General features: G+C 46.6%; 1 protein-coding gene across 1 annotated transcript in view; it reads left to right on the top strand.

The window, feature by feature from the left end:
- kdm6bb (lysine (K)-specific demethylase 6B, b) overlaps positions 1-20,000 on the top strand; it is a 55,774-nt gene that overhangs the window by 13,788 nt on the left and 21,986 nt on the right. Inside the window, exons 2-9 of the mRNA XM_063203265.1 lie at positions 6,448-6,529; positions 6,931-7,054; positions 7,797-7,883; positions 8,236-8,398; positions 9,390-9,632; positions 12,909-13,064; positions 14,250-15,047; positions 16,997-20,000. The exon at positions 16,997-20,000 is cut by the window's right edge and continues 689 nt beyond it. Of these exons, the coding sequence (XP_063059335.1) occupies positions 6,936-7,054; positions 7,797-7,883; positions 8,236-8,398; positions 9,390-9,632; positions 12,909-13,064; positions 14,250-15,047; positions 16,997-20,000 (4,570 nt within the window). The 5' untranslated portion in view covers positions 6,448-6,529; positions 6,931-6,935. The remainder of the gene's footprint in view (positions 1-6,447; positions 6,530-6,930; positions 7,055-7,796; positions 7,884-8,235; positions 8,399-9,389; positions 9,633-12,908; positions 13,065-14,249; positions 15,048-16,996) is intronic.

Here is a 20,000-nt window from a genome sequence, read left to right as displayed (position 1 = left end):
ATAAAGGTTTCTGGTGACTTTACATTACCCTAAGCATAAAATCGTAACCAATTGGACTGGTGATGCAAAACAAAAGAATAAGCAGCTATAGGTCTCCGGTGGTTTACGCTAGGGAAACATAGCAGGCGAAATGAGCGAGGCAAAGACAGGTGAAATTCAGTGTTCCATTCTGACAGCTCAACTGTTATCATTTGGCCATGGCGAATCAAATGGTATGGAACAGTTATGTTGTTGATTTGATTGGTCGCCGCTGTCGAAATGTGCTCCTCGTTTGCATAATATGAAACTTGGATGAATAATTTCACTCCTGTTCGCTTGCCTTCGCCTCCCTCATAGGAATGAATGGCGATGTTCACTTCGCTTGGACAAATTTGCGTCTATGTGTCCCAAGCGTCAGAGGTAGCTGATAATATTGATAGTATTGTCATGGACAGTATTGCATTGTATAGTATGGCATTGCACAGTAGCAGTGTACTGTAGTGCAGTGGTTCTTAACCTGGGGTGCGGGCACCCCCTGGGGGTGCGCCAGAGATTCCAGGGGGTGCACAGAATTTTGTTTGTGTAGAGGTTGTGACCAAAATTATACTTGCAAACATTATAATTAGGCCAAATTAAGTCCAAATTAAACAAGTTTTGGTTCCCATTTAAAGTCATTCAGGTATTGATTCATGTCTCATGCAAGAATCATTGTAATTAATCACTCATTTATCATTTTTTAGTGCATATACACATGTAGAAGTTTGTGTTGGGGGTGCGCGGCTTGTCTTCGGCACAGGTAAGGGGGTGCGCTAAGAAAAAAAGGTTAAGAACCACTGGTCTAGTGTACTGCGGTGTATATGTATCGATGGCTTTTATATTAGTCTGTTTAGCTATTTCTCTTTATCACTCCTGCTTGTATATCTACATGTGGCATTGGCTATCATTAGCACAAAGTCTTCAGTCGAGCCCGTACGGTGTTTCTCAGAAAGCATAAGACTGCCTTAGACTCTTTGATGTGCTCTAACGTCAGTTGAGGTGTTGAGTTGTGGTTATGTGTGTTTCCATTCGTCAGCATGCACGCATTTACTATGTAGGTCTGATACTAATCATTTTTGCTCTAGTGTGTGGGAGTGTATGTGCGCACGTGTGTGTGTGTGTGTGTGTGTGTGTGTGTGTGTGTGTGTGTGTGTGTGTGTGTGTGTGTGTGTGTGTGAGTGAGTGAGTGAGTGTGTGAGTGAGTGAGTGAGTGAGTGAGTGAGTGAGTGAGTGAGTGAGTGAGTGAGTGAGTGAGTGAGTGAGTGAGTGAGTGAGTGAGTGAGTGCGTGTGTGTGTGTGTGGGGGGGGTGTAAGTTAGTGTGTGCGTACATGCCTTTGTGTGTGTGTGTGTGTGTGTGTGTGTGTTTGTGAGTTTGCAGCATATGCGTGTGTGATGAGTGTTAAGCGTAGAGAGGTCAAGACCACAAGGGCATATGAGCTGTGTGCGTGTGAGATTCTCTTCCACAGGAAGTTAGTGCCACTTCCTCTCAGTCTGACCTTCATCATCATCAGCAGCATTATAGGCCTCCTGTCGCTAGGTAACACGTGTGTGTTACCATGGAGACGCTTCACCACATGTGTAGGGCTTGTGGCATATGTGCGATAGTGGCGCGTGCAGAGAGAAGAAATTCTGTGGTTGTGTGTGTGTGTGTGTGTGTGTGTGTGTGTGTGTGTGTGTGTGTGTGTGTGTGTGTGTGTGTGTGTGTGTGTGTGTGTGTGTGTGTGTGTGTGTGTGTGTGTGTGTGTGTGTGTGTGTAGTGCATCATTCAGCACATAAAGTTGCAACATGTAGCTCTGCTTTGCTTTTGTGTGATGTTGCTCAACAGAAGACCGTTTCTCCATCCTCCTAATACAACGCTCAAGATCTCTATGTTAGGAGGCTGCAGTTTCAGTTACTCTGTGTTTGTGCGTGTGTGCGTGTGTGCGTGTGCGTGTGTGTGTGCGTGCGTGCATGTGTTTAAAAGTAGGTGGTGGAGGGGTCCTGTTGTAGGAAGTGTCTAAAATTTTACAGTCAACTGCATACTAGTAACAACAATAATAATAATAATAATAGTAATAGTAATAATAACTTAATTTTTATTGCGCCTTTCATGGAGCCCCAAGGTCGCTTAAGAAAAGGAGTAGCAGTAATGCATATAAACTACTAATACAGTAGATGGAGAATCTTGGGAATCGAGAGATAAAGCTGGTATTAATAATAAATAAGCAATTAAATCAATCAGTGCTTGTTGCAGTAGTGTATGCCAAGCCCCCCTGGAGTCTTCCAGCCCATATGGCGTGGTGTAAAACTGGAGCGCCACTGAGCACCATGATGAGTGAGAGCACACCTAGACAACACTGCCAACGCTGCAACTGTCGAAAACAGGCGGTGTTGCCAGATTGGGTGATTTCATGCCCAAGTTGGAGCTGTTTAGGATGATCGTCTGCTGTTTTGAAAAAGGGTATTGAGTGGTGGTTTGGTAGTTTTATTACCATAGATATCAGTAGAACTTACAGCAAACAGGTGAGATTTAGTGTCTTCTGGCCTTTTTTGAGTATTTTTTGGGCTGGAAATCCCTAGTCACATCTGGCAACCTTGAGCACAGCACAGCATGTGGCACAGAGACTGATCGTCTTTGGGTGTGCGTCCTCTGCAAACGAGACACTGATTAGGCGTATACAGTACTGTATGTGTACCACAGGTGTGCTGCTAGAATGGTTACAAGACCATTAATTTTGATAGAACAGGTGCCTTAGACGTCTACAATAGTCTGACAGGTAATCAGGTTAAACATAGCCCATGAAAAATGTTTTGCGTTCTCGTTTTTGCATAATGCATTCAGACAGTGATAGCCTGGGTTGAACTTATTGACATCTAAAATTTTGAAACGTTTCGAAAACCAACAATATGTTGCACCGTGAATAAAACCTGCTTCATTAATGATTGCCCATCGTGCTGATATACAGTTATGCTGACAAAATACTTTTCCTCAACACTCCAGAGATATACACTGAAATCCAATCTTCCACCAATCCTTAAAAACTGTTTTCTCATTTTAACCATACAGTCAGCAGTTTCAAGAGCAAAAATGTTTTTAAATACAGTTCTTCTAGGTTTTTCTCAACTCCTGATCGATATATTAGCCTTAAGCCTATACTATACTAACGGTATATACTTTCTTATCCATTTCTGGCACTACACTGAACACACACTCCACTGTCACATCATTAAGCACCATCTAGAGAGTCCATTTCATCATTAACAAAAGAACTTGTGACTGAAAAATACAAAGTTTTACTGTTTACATTTTTCACAGGTTTTACATGCCCATGGGGAACCACATTGTTGGAATGCTCTGGTTTCATGATCCTCAAGATTCAAGATTGTTTTTATTCGCCCTGAGAGAAATGTGTCTTGGACATAGCACATAGCTGCCGCATAACACATAACACACAACACACGACAGCACAATAAAAGAAACAGACAAAAAGTTCCATCGTAGAGATGCATAAGAATGCATAAGGTGCACTGTGTAGGATGGTGGCCAGAGTAGGTATTGCGACGATGCTGCTCATTGAAACGGTGCTGCCTATAACCAAATTTGATCTTTTCATGAATATTCATGATTAATAAACTAATATTTACTAGTATGACCAAAGTACAGTAAGTTCTGCAGCTTAAAATTCTATTTCTGGAAATTCAAAATGGCTGACATAGAGAAGATCCACCTTTTCATGTATGAAAAGTGCCATTTTCCCAGTCATTACGAATACTTCAAATATGATGGTGGTGATAAGTATTTGTGGAAAAAGGTAACATTTGTGAATGGGCAGCATGCATTCTGGAAAGAAACAGCTAAAAAATATTACTCAGTGCACCTTTGCCTTGTGCCTGTGCCCCTGTGTTCGTCTCCTGCACCTTAATACACAGTTCCTTTTGCCTTTTATCTGTGTCCCTGTGTTTCCTCTGGCGTGTCAGGTTGAGTTTGAGTTCATGCAGATGGCAGTAAGCACTGGTGTAACACTAAGGCTGAGGAGTCTCGTGAGTGAGTGTGTCTTGTGAGAGAGCCTCGTGTAGGAGGGGCTGCCTGTCCCGACGTGACCCGACCAACCTGCTACTCATGGGGTCATCTACTGTTTTAATTCCTTTCTTGCAGAGGGCCTGGAGCGATGTTTGTGTAGGCTGGAAGTATGACTGCCAAATACCATGAATCTTTCTCTCTGTCTTTCCGTTTCTGTCTCTGTCTCTGTCTCTGTCTCTGTTACTTACTATCTCTCTCTCTCTCTCTCTCTCTCTCTCTCTCTCTCTCTCTCTCTCTCTCTCTCTCTCTCTCTCTCTCTCTCTCTCAGTGTTCGCCAGACTCAATGCAACTGAATAACCGCAGACATGTACATATTTTCACACAGATTGGGTTTATAAATAGTCATTGTGTCGTGAGGGGCTCCACTCCTCGCTTTCCCACTGCTGTCTGTTTGCCTCGGCCGCTGACTATGCTTACACACATGTACTGTAGATATGATTACACTCGATGACGCAAATACAGTGGCCCTGTGTAGCCCCTTAATGCACGCCGTACCTCCTGTGGCACACTGTAATATAATAGTCATTGAAAAGTTAACTACCAACTACCATAGTACTACACTACTATGACATAACACAGAGCCTTTGGTAATACACTATGACTTGGTCATTGCCATTGTGGTGACAGCAAATTTATAACGGTGTGTCTTAATGGGTTAAACTGCACTGTAGTGTGCAAGTGCAGGAACACTCTCCATTGTATGTTCTCTGATGTCTTTGTGGGCATGCCAGTATGTCAGCTGCATATTTCGGTCTAATTGTCGTGTACTTGTTGCTTCACACTGGATGAGACAACAATGACCGGGTTGTAGTGGGTTCAGCTGTATCGCTAGCACTTTACTCCAATGACATCATAAAGCCATTGGAGGAACTTGCTGGTGACAAAGAGAAAGTGTGTGTGCGTGCATGTGTGTGCATGCGTAAGTGTGTGTGTGTAAGTGTGTGTGTGTGTGTGTGTGTGTGTGTGTGTGTGTGTGTAAGTGTGTGTGTGTGTGTGTTTGTTTGCATCGGTCTTCCCCTGTGGCCTGGCCTCTGCCTGTTGATAACCGTGTGGCCATCGGGTGTGGTGTGGTTTAACTATGTCACAGAGCATGGGTGTAGAGAACGATAAGCCTTTGACACATACTGCAGCGTGTAGGCAGAGAGAGAGAGAGAATGAAAGATAGAGAAAACGAAAGAGAGACAGAGAAAGAGAGAGAGAGGCTGGAGACAGGGTTGAGGGGAAGAGCTGTGTTTACACACACTCACACTTCAGCCAGGGCAGGAGGGGACCTGTGTCTGTTTGTTTACATCACCGCATGGTGGGATGGGGAAGTGTAAAGTACGGTGCCGTGTACACCACTTCACCTCGCTTAATGAAGACAAAGTTTGGCCACCTCAGGATCATGTTTCATGAGTGTCTGAGCCTGCATAGCCTGTGAGTACACACTGACCTTTTACCGCAGTGTAGGTAGAAGTAAAAGTAAAAGAAAAGCAAAGTTCTTCATCGGGTGCAGTGGAATAACTGGTGTAACGACTTTGTAATACAGGTTGTATGTACTGTACATCATGAATGTACTTCAACTTTTACTTTACTGCATGTATCTCTGGAAGCGTAGCAAGGCAACCCCTGACTGTGGGCAACACTGCTCAATCCTCAGTTTCCGAGTTCCCAGTTCCAACTCTGAGCTACACAGAAACATAGCATTGTTTCCCTCACTGGTGTTTGTAACCCCATCCCTACTGTATCTAAAGCAGAGATGACATGCTGTGCTCGTGTTTAGCTTTTGCTTGTCGCTTGTTGCTGTCTCCTTGGAAACGGAACAAGCTTTTTTTTTGTTTGAGGAGGAGCTGTTTGGCCATGTGGACGTTAGTTAGTTTGTTGTTGCACTGTAGCCTTGTCTGCTGACTTGTAACATTGTGGTAAGTCGTTCTTATACTGTAGCCTTGTCATCTGACTTTTAACATTGTGGAAAGTCGTTGTTGTAATGTAGCCTTCTCTGCTGACTTGTAACATTGTGGTAAATAGTTGTTGTACCGTACCCGTACCCTTCATTCTTTTTTATGACAGAGAAACATTTCATGACACTATGATTCTATTCTATTCTATTTTATTCTATTCTATTCTATTCTGTTTTGTTCTATTCTATTCTATTCTATTCTATTCTATTCTATTCTATTCTATTCTGTTCTGTTCTGTTCTGTTCTGTTCTGTTCTATTCTATTCTATTCTATTTGTCTTTATACTACATGCCCTGCCCTTGCAGCCTTCTCTCTCTGAACTGATTGAGGCGTACATCTGATGTTTTGACTAATCTGCTCTCTCTCTCTCTCTCTCTCTCTCTCTCTCTCTCTCTCTCTCTCTCTCTCTCTCTTTCTCTCTCTCTCTCTAGGTAGTTGTGAAGCTGCAGTGCTGCTGGTGCTGCTGTAACCTCTCGATTCTACAGTGGAGGGTTTTACACACGCAGCACTGAGGCAAGTCCCAAGTGCAGCATGCTTTTCGCTTCTTAAACCCTGGTGTGTGTGTGTGTGTGTGTGTGTGTGTGTGTGTGTGTGTGTGTGTGTGTGTGTGTGTGTGTGTGTGTGTGTGTGTGTGTGTGTGTGTGTGTGTGTGTGTGTGTGTGTGTGTGTGTGTGTGTGTGTGTGTGTGTGTGTTGTGGGCTGGATGTATCACATACATGTATTTACATGTATGTTTGACAGCCCTGTATTGATGTGTGTGTATCACCTAGATGCATGTAGTAAGTACATGACAATATGTTAGACAGCCCTGCAGTATGTGTGTGTTTATCATATATTCATGTAAGTGTATGTTACGATAGGTTTGACAGCCTTGTGTGTGTGTGTGTGTGTGTGTGTTTACATTTACCTCGTAGGCTGGATGTATCACAAGACGGAGCAGTCGTCAGGCCGTAGCACATGGGACTCCTTCCCCTCGGCTGGACTCAGCAGAGCACCATGGGCACCATCCACCAATCAGCACTGGGCCCGCCCCTCCAGGTAACCAATCACACAGTCCCGGAGTATTCAAGAATATTCTAGACCACTGTGACTGTGAAGTCATCAGTGAAAGGCGTGCATTTCCCAAAACAATAATTGCTAACCACGTCAGCTAGCAATGTAATTATTGTATTGCTAAACCATGTCACGGCGACCAGTTGGCTACCCACTACTGTATGGTATTGGAAAATACACTGTAAGCGTTAGAAAACAAACAGGAAATTGGAGTGCTTCAGGTTGCTCACCTTTTTTCCCTTGGTGCTTATCGGTGTAGGGACTGTCAAAGTTGTTGAAGATTGAAAATCCAAGGCACTCAAAGTTGTTTTATTTGCCTTCACGTTTCGTCGTATCTTGCCTTCTTCAGGACGTATTGATGTGGCCAAATAAATGTAGTATAAAAACTGCAACCTTCAGTGCCTCGGATTTCCTATCGCATTCCTATCCTACACATACAGTACTGAGTGAAACATTTTTTCTGATACAAAAACGCCAACAATTTACTGGTCACTAAGGAGGGCTGCTTCACTTTTTTCTCCAAAGCAGGTACTCTTTGGCTCGAGGAAATGAGTCACTAAGTGATAGGATAGACTCTGAGGAAGACACTTGTTGCAACACGTCAGCCCTTCCTGTTAAAGGCTTTTTAACTTAATCAAGCCTTTGGAAATCCTTGGCAAGCAACAACTGCAACAGCTGAAGTTAAGTTTGACCATATTTCTAAGAAACATTTTTGTCTGTTGGACAGGTGCAATGGGGGAATGTACCAATCCCATCACAACTCCCAGAATCACATGGCAGGAAGGAACCACCCAAACAAAGCTCACAATGACCGGTAAGCATATCAGTTCCATCAGTAGACCCCTTATTGTTTTTTTTATGGGCTTTTTGTGCCTTTATTATGATATGACAGTGAAGACCAGACAGGTAACAAAGCAGGGGAGAGAGATAGGGTAGGGGTAGGGTTGGGAATCAACCCAGCTGGGACTCGAACACAGCTCCCTATGGCCAGTGAGACCACATGTATGAAGAGGTACATTAGCTTGCTGCACCATAGCACCTGCGTCCTCATCCTGTACAATGACAGGGGTGTGGACATATCATGGAAAGCTGTAGCAATTTTATTTTCATTTCCTTCGGGAAGACTAACGTGTCTCTACTGCGTCTGTTTCCGTCTCTGTCTCCAGGCCGATGGGGATGGGTTCCCTTGGTGACCGCATCCCTCAGCATCCCCCTAGGGACCAGAGGCCCCCGCAGCCCTGGGAGTCACGCTACGAGCCCCATGGCCCTCGCAGGAACCCCGACTGCCCCTCTAGCAACTACGCCATGCGGCCTGGAGCCCCATCACGGGTACACACATACGCATGCACACACACACACACACACACACACACACACACGTGCACACCCGCCTCCTGCACACAGACCGCTGACACCCTTGCACATAATCCCACACATTCCTCCACTCCCAAAGACATTTCTAAACACACACTCACCCAAACACACATGTCCGTCCGCACTCACCAACACACATTTCCAAAACACACACTTCCCCACTATTACATGCACGCTCTGTTTGGGTCATTATGGCATAGCCAGTGTCCATCAGTTCTGATGGTGGGGTTCATCCAATGTGTTGTTGTCCTCAAGATAAAAAAAGGCTAACATGACTCTGGAATTTTTTACTTATTGCTTTCCTTTCATAAGAAAAGCATGTAGAGCATTTCTGTCAGTCATAGCAGAACTTATACTCCGCTTTTTTACTGTTGCAAGAAGCAGGCAGCTCAAATGACACAAAACAATAAAACATCTTGAGTAAAAAAAACACTCAGTATTTCCTCAGTACCTCAGTATTTCTCCTCCACCTTTCCTTCACTTCCTTCTCTCACATTCTCTTTCACTTTCTCTTGTGATATTTTTGTCTATGCCTTACTCGCCCACGCTGTCTCCTCCTGTTCCTCTCGCTGTCTCTCACCCTTCATCTGCTCTGTCTGTCTGTGTGGTTCTGTTTGCATCATCGTCGTTGCTTTCGAAATCCTACACATATTTCGCTCATCGTCTCTTTGGCTTCCATGAAATGCCACTGTGTTTCTTTTCTCTCTTGCTTTCCTGTCTCCCTTACTTGTAGTCATCCTTTTCTTCATTCATTCTTTCTTTCAGTCAAATGTTGCACGTACCGTATTTTCTAAATTCACACTATGTTATTCAAGTTACATATTTTTTATATTTACTTGTCATTGTGTGTGCAAATGAAAATGGTATCAGAAATGAGAGTTCAAATTTCAAATACACCTCTCTCTCTCTCTCTGTCTCTCTCTATCTCTGTCTGTCTCTCTCTCAGTATGGGGGTCCTCAGTCTCCGCATCAGCAGTCTCAGCATCACCCCAAGTCTCGCCCGCCAGGAGCAGATCGCTGGTCCCCGGGCCCCCGCCTAGGTGCCGCATCAGCAGGGCCCGGGGGCTCCCTAAAGCGCCCTGCCCCACCTCACCCAGAGGGTCCAGGCCCGCGATCCTCCCCCCAGCACCACACTCCTCCCCCACGCGACGACTGCCCCCAGAAGAGGAGCAAGTACAGCCCGGAGCAGGTACGTGGGTAGCCTGGCGACGCCATCCTATGTACTCCACCCAAAGATTTTGGCTCCGCACCTAGTCTGACGATACCCTCCTAGCTCGGTTCGCTCACTGTTTGGCCAATCAGTAAACAGTTGAGAGTGGTGACGCCGAACTCACTCGCAAAGTCCTTTACTGATTGGTTGAGGTAACACTGTACACACTTTTGTTTTGTTATTTGTATACTTTTCCGACACTGTATCGTAACAGTCATGCTAATAAAGTACAATATGGGTTTTAATTCGAATTCGGAACTCCAATATTAATATCAGAGTAAGATCAGACCATCTCCCACCCTCCACGGAGACGGATTCCTCTTAGCTTTCGCCAGACTGTTTGACGCCCAGGCTAGTACGTGGGTATAAGCAGTGATGGGCAACCTGGATTCAGAAGATAAAATCCAGTGCAACACATTCCAAATAACCTGTCCCAATAACCTGTTTTACCTGTCCTATTAGGCAATTACCTGTGGAAGGTAAAACCAGATAGTTTGGAATATATGGCACTGTATGGTAGCTTCTGATTAGAGGTTGCCCCCCACTGTACGTTGGTGTGATGTCACAAGTCACGTAGCAATGAAGCAGGCATGTTGAAATAGGGGAAAGATTTACATCAGCACCTACAGTATGTGAGGAACGCACTTCGATTAGCGTTGCTCCATTATGCGCGTAGTTCCACCAGTAGAACGCTGTGATAGACATTGAAAACGTAACTACCATAGTACTACACTACTATGACAAAACACAGGGCCTTTAGTAATGCAAATTTATAACACCTCACCGTGTCTTAACGGGTTAATATCAGCTAGCAAACAGCACCAAACTTCCTGTGGTAATCAGTCGTAATGCCCTCTCCCTGCTCGTGAAATATCAAAGCTGACAAAGCAGTATTGTGACCATAGTGTGCATTCATTTTTCCCTTATTACATTAGCGCCAATGGAAGCGTTTTTCCTTGTTCCATTGGCACACCAAAAGCCAAAAAGTTTCAATTTGACGCACCATGTCTGTGCCTTAAGCGTCCCTGCTTAATTATTGAACGACTGTAGTGTAAAAACATGCCGGAAACAAATCTTTTTCAGATTTCTGTCTCCCCACAAAATCAAGCGCGCATTAAATCCTAAAAACACAAGTCATTGTGTGTGCATGTACTGCTCTGAATAATGAATGAGTGTAACGTATTACTTTAATAACAGCCTGCCTCATGCACATTTTAACAGTGCAGCCTGACTTGCTGCAAACCCTCAGTTTTAATGAATGGCGGTGCCAACCTCTGTACTATAAGCGAGATTAGCCGATTAGTCGCAGGAATGAGACTCAGGTCCCCAGGCTCTCTAGTAGTAGGCGGCGTGCATGCTCCACTGACCTGCTTGGGGAGGTGCCGTATTACAGTACAGTACATAGACACTGTTGGCACCATAGCGCCTCACCCTGGTCATCTCGGGTATTGCCCAGGAGGATGAAGAAATAAACATAGGGGGAAATACTGCAGTTGCAGACACTGAGGCGAACGGGCTGCTCAACACATTGTCAACAGACTAATGAAAGGTTTAGTAGTTGAGCATATTTGTATACATTCATACATACATACATACGTACGTACGTACGTACATACATACATACATACATGCATACATGCATACATACAGTACATGGAAAATGGTCAAATGCAATTTCAAACTTCTTTGTTAACCCTGTTTCATAGATTTTTGACAGTACACTTTAAGTACACTTGAACTTGACACATACATACATACATACATACATACATACATACATACATACATACATACATACATACATACATACATACATACATACATACATACATACATACATACATACATACATACATACATACAAACATACATATATACATACATACATACAGTTTGTACAAACAATATAAACATACAGTAAATACAATACATATATACATGAAAGCAGTATGCACTTACAGTACATATTTATATAATTACAAGGGTTGACGGGCATCTTTGTAATCACTTCTCTGTAGCTAACATTGCAAAAATTGTGTCCCTTTGCTTGTAGTGATTCCAATTAGTCAGACAGAATTAGAGTGTTATGTTTTGGTTTGGTGCTAGAATCAGTGTCTTAAAAATAAGCCATTTAAAAATATGATTACTCCGCCAATAGAGCAATATTCGCCTCCTTGGCAGGTTTTGGTGGGATTATGTCTAACACCCCTTCATGCAAGTGTGTGTGTGTGTGTGTGTGTGTGTGTGTGTGTGTGTGTGTGTGTGTGTGTGCGTGTGCGTGCGTGCGTGCGTGCGTGTGTGTGTGTGTGTGTGTGTGTGTGTGTGTGTGTGTGTGTGTGTGTGTGTGTGTGTGTGTGTGTGTGTGTGCACGCACCCCAACTCCCCCCTTTGCAAATCTGCTCTGTTAGACCAGAGCATCTGTTGACTAGTGCCATGTGCGGCACCATAGCCATGCTGTGCTTTCAGCCGGGGAAGCCCACAGGGGGTGGGGGTGAGGGGATACAAAAGGGTCAGTTGTCCCGGGCCCAGGGAGTGGGGGAGGCCTAGAAGTGTGTGCTCGTGAGGGGCCCTTTCATTTTATATATACGTTTTTGGGGGGCTTTTTATGCCTTTATTGTGCCAGAACAGTAACAGAGGGACAGGACATGAGCGGGGGTCTAGAGACGGAGAAGGCTCAGCAAATGACCTCGGGCGGGAATTGAACCCATTCAAGTGCCCAGCCGATTGAACCACGAGGGGCCCTTTCAGATACATTGTCCTGGGCCCGGCCAAAGCTGATGGCGGCCCATCTCTCACTGTTGGCACAATCAGCTTACTGCTCGGACTAACAACTAACCAAGACACTGATGACATGGAGGAACACACTCTGAGTCTACTAACGACAGAACAGGAAGAGCAGGACTCAGCCACAGCAGTGGTTGTAAAGGTAGAGATACTTCATTGATCCCAAAGGAAATTAACCATTTACTTGCGTCACAGATGTTCAACACAGTTCCCGATCAGGTGTGCACATATGGTATGTGAAGTGGTAAAGGGTTACCGCTCATCTGTTAGAAGGGGCAGGATTCAGTGGAACTTTTTATATAAAGAAAGGACAATCTGCACACTTCAGGTCTTTTTTGTGCAAAGCTTTACTGGACTTGCAAGCTCTCTGTCTTAGACCTTTATCAGGCAGAGTCTGCCTGGTGTAAGTATGGTTCAACACAGGGATCACACACACTAATCGTAACACTCCTTCTCCACCTACCTCCGCAGGCATTCCGTCCGAGGATGAATCACTTCAGCGGTCCGTCTCAGCCTCCACCTCCGCCCCGGCAGCCCTCCTCCCACGGCTCTCCCACCTGGAGCTCCCCCTACCGCAGTAGTGGCCCCTGGACACAGGGCCACAGGAGCCCCCCTCGCGACTACCAGGTCAGAGCAGAGAGAGACACTCTGCCTAATTTTTTATTTGCTTATATTTTTTTTTCTGTGTATAGGTCCCAGTCTATGTGGAATGGTCGATGGTCTTATGTCCTTGTGCTGTGTTGACCGAAGTCCCTGTCTTTATGATGTTTTAATTATTTGATGTCTACTCTATGTGTTTTAATGCCTGTTACAATCTAATTTCCGCCTTGAGGAAAAATGAACTTGACATTGAACTTGAACTTGAATTTGCCTTGCAACCTTTTCTTTGAAGATTTACCTTCTCTCATTCAAAGTAGTTGACGTATACTGTAAGCAAGTTAACATCTTTTCAGAGCATTGCTTACAACTACATTATTTTGACCCTTGAAAACCGTTTTGTGAGGGTCAAGGGATAGAGGGTCAGGAGGAACAACTCGGCTATTACCATGAACTTTAATTAACAAGACAACTGCTAATGGACTTTTATTATTTAGTTTTGTCTATTTCTTTTATAGGCTTTGTTTTCATATTCTGTGTACACAAGGGTCACCTGTAAGAGATCCAACCAATTGAAACTAACAGGGTTTTGGGAAGGTATTGGTGAAATGATTGGATCATCTCAGAGGTTCAACAATCTCTTTGAGTAAGCTTTGGGGAAGTCCAATTTCACCATCACTTTCTGGGGAATTAATACAACTAGAAACATTAGTTGAATGAATTATCTGTGAAAGGATCTGAATTATGCAGAACCTCTCTTGTCTTTGAGCATACTTTATTTTAGCTTTTTTATACATGTACGTTTTTACAGTGTGTACTGTGTACACACATTTTGTATCCCTTTTGCAGCTGAGACGGTCGATTCGTTCAATGGACGTTTCGTAGAAGATGTTTCGGTCACCATAAATACCTTTCGTTCAACCCATGCAGACGTTTCGTTCAACCCATACAGACGTCTCGTTCAACTGAGCAGACGTTTCGTTCAGGCTACCTACCTGTATTTTGCTGAGCTTTTGTATTATTATTCGTTATTTTAAAATGTAAATCAGCTCTACTGGTCAGTCTGGTCAGAATCTGGGGTGTTTTACCAATAAGAAATTACACACATTTTATGTTCTTTCACTAACTTGTGTGTTCACGTCATGTTCACTGTAATTTCATACATTTCACGTATTGTATTTATACTAACATGTCTCCCTACATTTCTCTTGTCAGGAACCAAGCCAGAGCAAGTCGGACATGAACGCCCACCCCCACAGAAGCCACCTCTACCCCGCGGACTCCCCACCATCCTACGGCCCACCCTCCCAGCCCTTCAACCCCGGCAAACAGCACCCGTCCCAGGGATACCCACCCCACCGGCAGCCCCACCCAAACCCCCACCACAATAACAACCACCACAACAACCACCACCACCACAACAACCACCACCACCACCACCACCATTCCTCCAGCCAGCACGGCCACGGCCACGGCACCAGCCACAGCCGCCCTGCCCAGCGAGGACCCAAAGGGGGCAGCAACGAGCACCGCCAGGGCCCCCCCTCACCAGCAGCAGAGTCCAACACCAGCGTGCCTTACAGCCACAGCAGTCACAGCTCTCAGCAGCAGCAGCAGCACCATCACCGCCATGACTCGACGAGATCCCCACCGCCACACACACCACCCAGGAGGAATGGAGGTGACAGCAGTGACTCCCAGCGCTCTCCACCAACACCCCACACACCACCCAGGAGGCATGTGAATGACACCAGTGGCTACCATACAGGGGACCGTGACACCTCGCGCTCCCCACCGCCACCCCACACCACACCCAGGAGCCATTCGGGTGACAGCAATGACTCCCCACGCTCCCCACCGCCACCCCACACTCCTCCACCCAGGAGGCATTCGGGTGACAGCAGTGACCCTTCTCCCCAGCACCATCAGCGGAGGCAGCAGAGGCACACACCACCCAGAGAGGAGTGCAGGGCACAGGCACAGGCACAGGCACGGCATGGCAAGCACACTGCGGTGAGTGGGTAGTGGACAATGCAGTTGTCGTAAACACACACGCACACACACACACACACACACAAACACTTAGAAGGGCGTGCGCGCACACACACACACACAAACAAACACACATTGCACTTGTAGTTTTTGAGTAGACTATGCTTTACGCCTACATACTTGCACTCCCAGATGGAAACACAAAGCAGTAATACATGCTTGCACACTTGCATATAATAAATCATCACACTTGCTGTACATGGGTACACACACACACACAAGCCCACACATACTGTAAGCATGCAGATTAACACACCCACACATACTTAACACTTGCAGACACACATGTACACACATGCACGCCACACACACACGATCGAACACCGAAAACCCAGTTAACCATTTTAATTCAATTACATTAATTTAATTCAAACCTGTTCATGCATGTTGGTTATAATTGTCAAATTCCCAAATGATTACCGCCAACTCCCATTACAGCTAACACATGTGAATTCGGGCATTAGCGCAACAAGTTAGCTATAACACAGGGGCGTATTGGTAATTATATAGCAGCTTTTGACATATTTAATTACCATGTGCATGTAGATGTACAGCAGAACTTGTTGCTATCTGCAGCAGCCACTTATCGTTTAAACCAGTGATTCTCAAAGTGTGGTCCGGGGACCACTAGTGGTCCGCGACCGAGCTCAGGTGGTCCGCAAGGGGAGTTCTACTTTCCCAAGACAAGCAAGCAGAAGACTATATTTGTAATATTATTACAAAGCTAAACATAGTTGAAATCTAATTTTCACCACAATAAGCCAGGCTTGTAAATGTGAATAAGAAGTAAGTGATCTGCATAAAAAATAGCACCCGTCAATTGTCAATTCAGTAGAAAGGTGGTCCGTGACCATTTTTGTGGGGACAAAGTGGTCCTCGATCTGAAAAAGTTTGAGAAACACTGGTTTAAACCTTCGGAGATGTATTGATTTACAGTACAGAGCAGGGATATTGTGGCTATGTGAAGTAGGACTGTGCAATATATCGAATTTATATCGTGATATCAATTTTGCTGTCAAAGGATATCAAATTTCATAAAATTGAGGGTTTTTTTGTCATTTGTCTATACTGCGAAAAGGTAGGCTACACAAAATACATTCCCCTCTACTTGAGCTATTGCGAGTGCAGACCAGACTTGCTGGGAGAGAGAGAGAGAGAGAGAGAGAGAGAGAGAGAGAGAGAGAGAGAGAGAGAGAGACAGAGAGAGATAGAGAGAGAGAGAGAGAGACAGAGAGAGAGAGAGAGAGAGAGAGAGAGAGAGAGAGAATGTTTAATGTGTATTGTGTAATGTGTAGAGTGTAGTGTTACCTAATTCACACTGCTAATTGCCTGTGACACTTTAAAAAATGAGAAAGCTGCGAGACTCCACCATCACAAGTCTTGTTGGCTGTCATGGTGTGTGTTTGTTGATGTTCAGAATTGAGAAGTGGAGGTTAATGAGTGATATGGTTTTGGTGTCTGCTGATCTGTTGATCTGTCTTTTGGGAATGTAGGGGTAGATTAGTTAACCCGTTAAGACACGACAACTGTTATAAATTAGCTGTTACCATAATGTATTACTAAAGGCCTATGTGCATGCTGGTGTAGTACTATGTTTTTGTTCAGTGACTATTACATAATTCTACTGATGGAACGGCATGCGTTAAGGGGCTGCATTCATTTTGACTTGCTTCAAAATGTCTTTTGCCTCTTAAGCCTTCATGTAATGGGGCAGCCATTGGCTAATGGTTTGGTAAACTGGTTTGTCTTGATATCAGAATTTTGCAGGTTTAAATCCCATCAATGGCTGAAGTACCATTGAGCAACACCTAAATCCCACGTTGTAGGGACTGTAACTAGTACCCTGTACCAAAATGACGATGAAAGAGATGTCAGCTAAGTGTAATGTAATGTCTTTTCTTCCTGTGCAGGAGCATAGCAGCCATGGATCAGAGAGGGATCAGCTGCATGAGAGGTCTCACACGCCCTCCAGGCACACCCCCACCCCCACCCGCACCTCGTCTCAATCCCCAAAACCCCACCACCGCTCCCCACCCTCCAACACTGACATCCCCAGGACCAAGACCGAAAACAACCAGAGAAGCCCCCGGCCAAAGTCTCCTCCTCCTTTGACAACACCAGGCAGAGACAAGAGAGCAAGATCACCATCTTCACCATCATCACCATCACCTTTACCTTCACGATTCCCATCGTCTCCACCTTTGTCGTCTCCGTCATCACCCGTTCCGGAGCGAAATCAGAAGAGCCAGGATTCTGTGAGACCTCCGTCACCTGCCGAAGAGGAGTCAGGCGCTACCTCCCGCCACCAACACCACCACCGGCGCTCCTCAGCACCAACACCACCACCACCACCAGCTGAATTTGACCTCAGGGGTGAAAGGTCAGAGGGCACTTCCGGGTCCTCTGAAGTTCAGAAGGACAGTCCTCCGAGCTCCAAGAACGAGCCGGGTCCAGGTCCAGATCGAGATGCCGCGTCAGACGCAGAGAGGAGCAGCAACCACAGCCGTACAGAGAAGAGGAAACACAGAGGAGAGAGACATCACAAGAGGAGGAGAGACGAGAGAAAGGCACACAAGGTTGAGGAGAAGGAGAAGGAGATGTCGGTGGAAGACGCTAAGGAGGGGAAGTGGAGGAAAGGGGAGAGGGGACAGGAGGGAAAGGTGGACAAACGAGGGGAGAAGAACGGCAACAAGAGAAGCTTGTCGAGAAAGAGAGGAGAGGAAGAGAACGTGGAGAAAGTGAAGAACAAGAGCAGCAAAGAGGAAGGAGGAAGCAGGAAGGAGAATAAGAGCAAGACATCCTCCAGGAAGGACAAACAAGTTCAAGAGAAGATGGAATGCTCGCAGCAGTCTCCACGGAAACACCATGCAGAATCCACGGCGAAGTCCAAGCCGCACCGCGCAACGCCCAATCAGCAGGCTTCGTCGCCATCGCCCAGTCAGCCATCAGCCAATCACAAGCTGACTGAGAGCCGCAGGAAACCCGAGAAGCAAACGGAGAAGGGTATTAAGGGCGGGGCCAAAACCACCACCAGCCAACACCAGCCAATCACTGCAAATACCTCAGGCAAGGTCCTCCCCCACAGGGCACCACCAGCCAATAGCAGCAGCTGTTTGTCTCCGCACTCCACGCCCAAAGACCCCACCACCGCCACTGCCCCGAAAAGGGGCACCACAGAGGGACCAACTCATCACCTTCCTGTGAGGGACTCGTCTCAAACCACCACCAGCAGCAGCAGTGGACAGACCAGACAAGCCCAGACGCCCAAACCCACCAGCACAGAGAGCAGCTCTCTGAAGAATGGGCGTCCCTCCTCCTCCTCCTCCACTGCCCGACCGCCCTCCCCATCACACCCATCCACCAGCACTGAGAACAGCTCCCTGAAGAATGGACCTCCCTCCTCCTCTTCCTCTTCCTCCTCCTTGTCCTCCTCCTCTTCTTCTTCCTCCTCCATCCACCATCCACCTTCTCCATCACTCCCCTCCACTAGCAGAAGCAGCTGCAGCAGAAGCAGCAGGGAAGACCCAGCAGCAGCAGCAGCAGCAGCAGCAGCTCCGCGTCCAGAGGCCCCGCAGCTGCATCCGGCCCTGGGCTCCTTCAGCGACGACGAGGACGACCTGGGTCTCCAGGAGCCCCCGGGCAGCCCGCCCATCCTCAGCCTGCAGGGCTCGCCCGTGTCTGTGCTCAGCGACGAGGACGATGTGGAGATGGAAGAGGAGAAAATCATCCTGCGACGGCCCATAGTGCTGCCCAGCCCCACCTCCAGCCCCTCGCACTGCGAGGACGACGAGAACGACAGCGCCGCCCTGGAGGATGGGAGGGTGAAAAAGGAGAAGGAGCTCAGCGCCAGCACGGAGCTGCGCCACAGCGACCTGGCAAAGTTATACGGCGTCACGGTTACGGAGTCGATGAAGGAGATGGTGGAGGACGATGAAGCGGGTGCTCCGGAGGACGGTGTGGAGAGCGAGACGAAAGACGGGAAAGGCGGGGTGAGGGCGCGACCACACCTGCACCAGATGGGCAACGTGGGGGACGTGTTCAAGTCCCTGGCGTCTATCGTGGGAAATCACCGCTACACGTACAGGGGCGGGCCGTTTGGGCGTCCGCCTCCCGGCGCTCTTGTCGGGGTCAAGTACTCCTCCTCTCTGTCCCTGGGCTCCGATATCAGCTGCCAGGAGTCACAGAGCGCATCATCATCCGCTACTCCTGCCTCCTCCGGGATGGTGCTGTCCAACCACACTACCTCAGACCACCACCAGACACCTCAACCTGAAGCTTATGCTGAAGCTGAAGAGAAGACCTCTGGGACCACGACGCATGAGGAGAGAGATGCTAAGAGACACGCACCGAATATTTGTGAGAGCAAACAGAAGATGGATGATGACCATGGCCTTAGCCAGGTTGACGAGGCCATAAAAGAGGAGGAGGAAGAGGAGTCCACAGAGGAGAAGGATGAGGAGGCACTGAAGGGGAAGGTGAAGGGCAAGCGAAACCGCAACTGTGATGACAAGGGCGACAGCCGAAATGCCACAGCCTCAGCTCTGACCATCGGCAGCAAGGAGGAAGTCAAGAAGGAAGAAGAAGAGGTAGAGGAAAGTGAAGAAAAGGAAGAGGAGGAGGAGGAGGAGGAACAGAAGACAAAGAAAGGGAAGGGGAAGAAAGAAAAGACCATGGCATCAAAAAGGAAACAGGTCAAGAAGGAAATAGAGGAGATGAGATCCCAGAAGAAGAAGAAGGAGGAGGAGGAAACGCAAACAAGGAAGAAGAAAGAAGAGGAGGAGGAGGAGGAGGAGGAGGAGGAGGAAGAGGAGAAGAAAACAAGGCCGTGTAGCCTGAAAAGAAAAAGAGAGACCAAAAAAGAAGATGAAAAACAGCAACAGCAGCCACAGGAGGCCAAGAAGGCTAAAGTGAAAA

Source organism: Engraulis encrasicolus, chromosome 7, assembly GCF_034702125.1.
Source record: "Engraulis encrasicolus isolate BLACKSEA-1 chromosome 7, IST_EnEncr_1.0, whole genome shotgun sequence".
NCBI lineage: Eukaryota > Metazoa > Chordata > Actinopteri > Clupeiformes > Engraulidae > Engraulis > Engraulis encrasicolus.
This window is presented reverse-complemented; position numbering and strand designations above follow the sequence as displayed.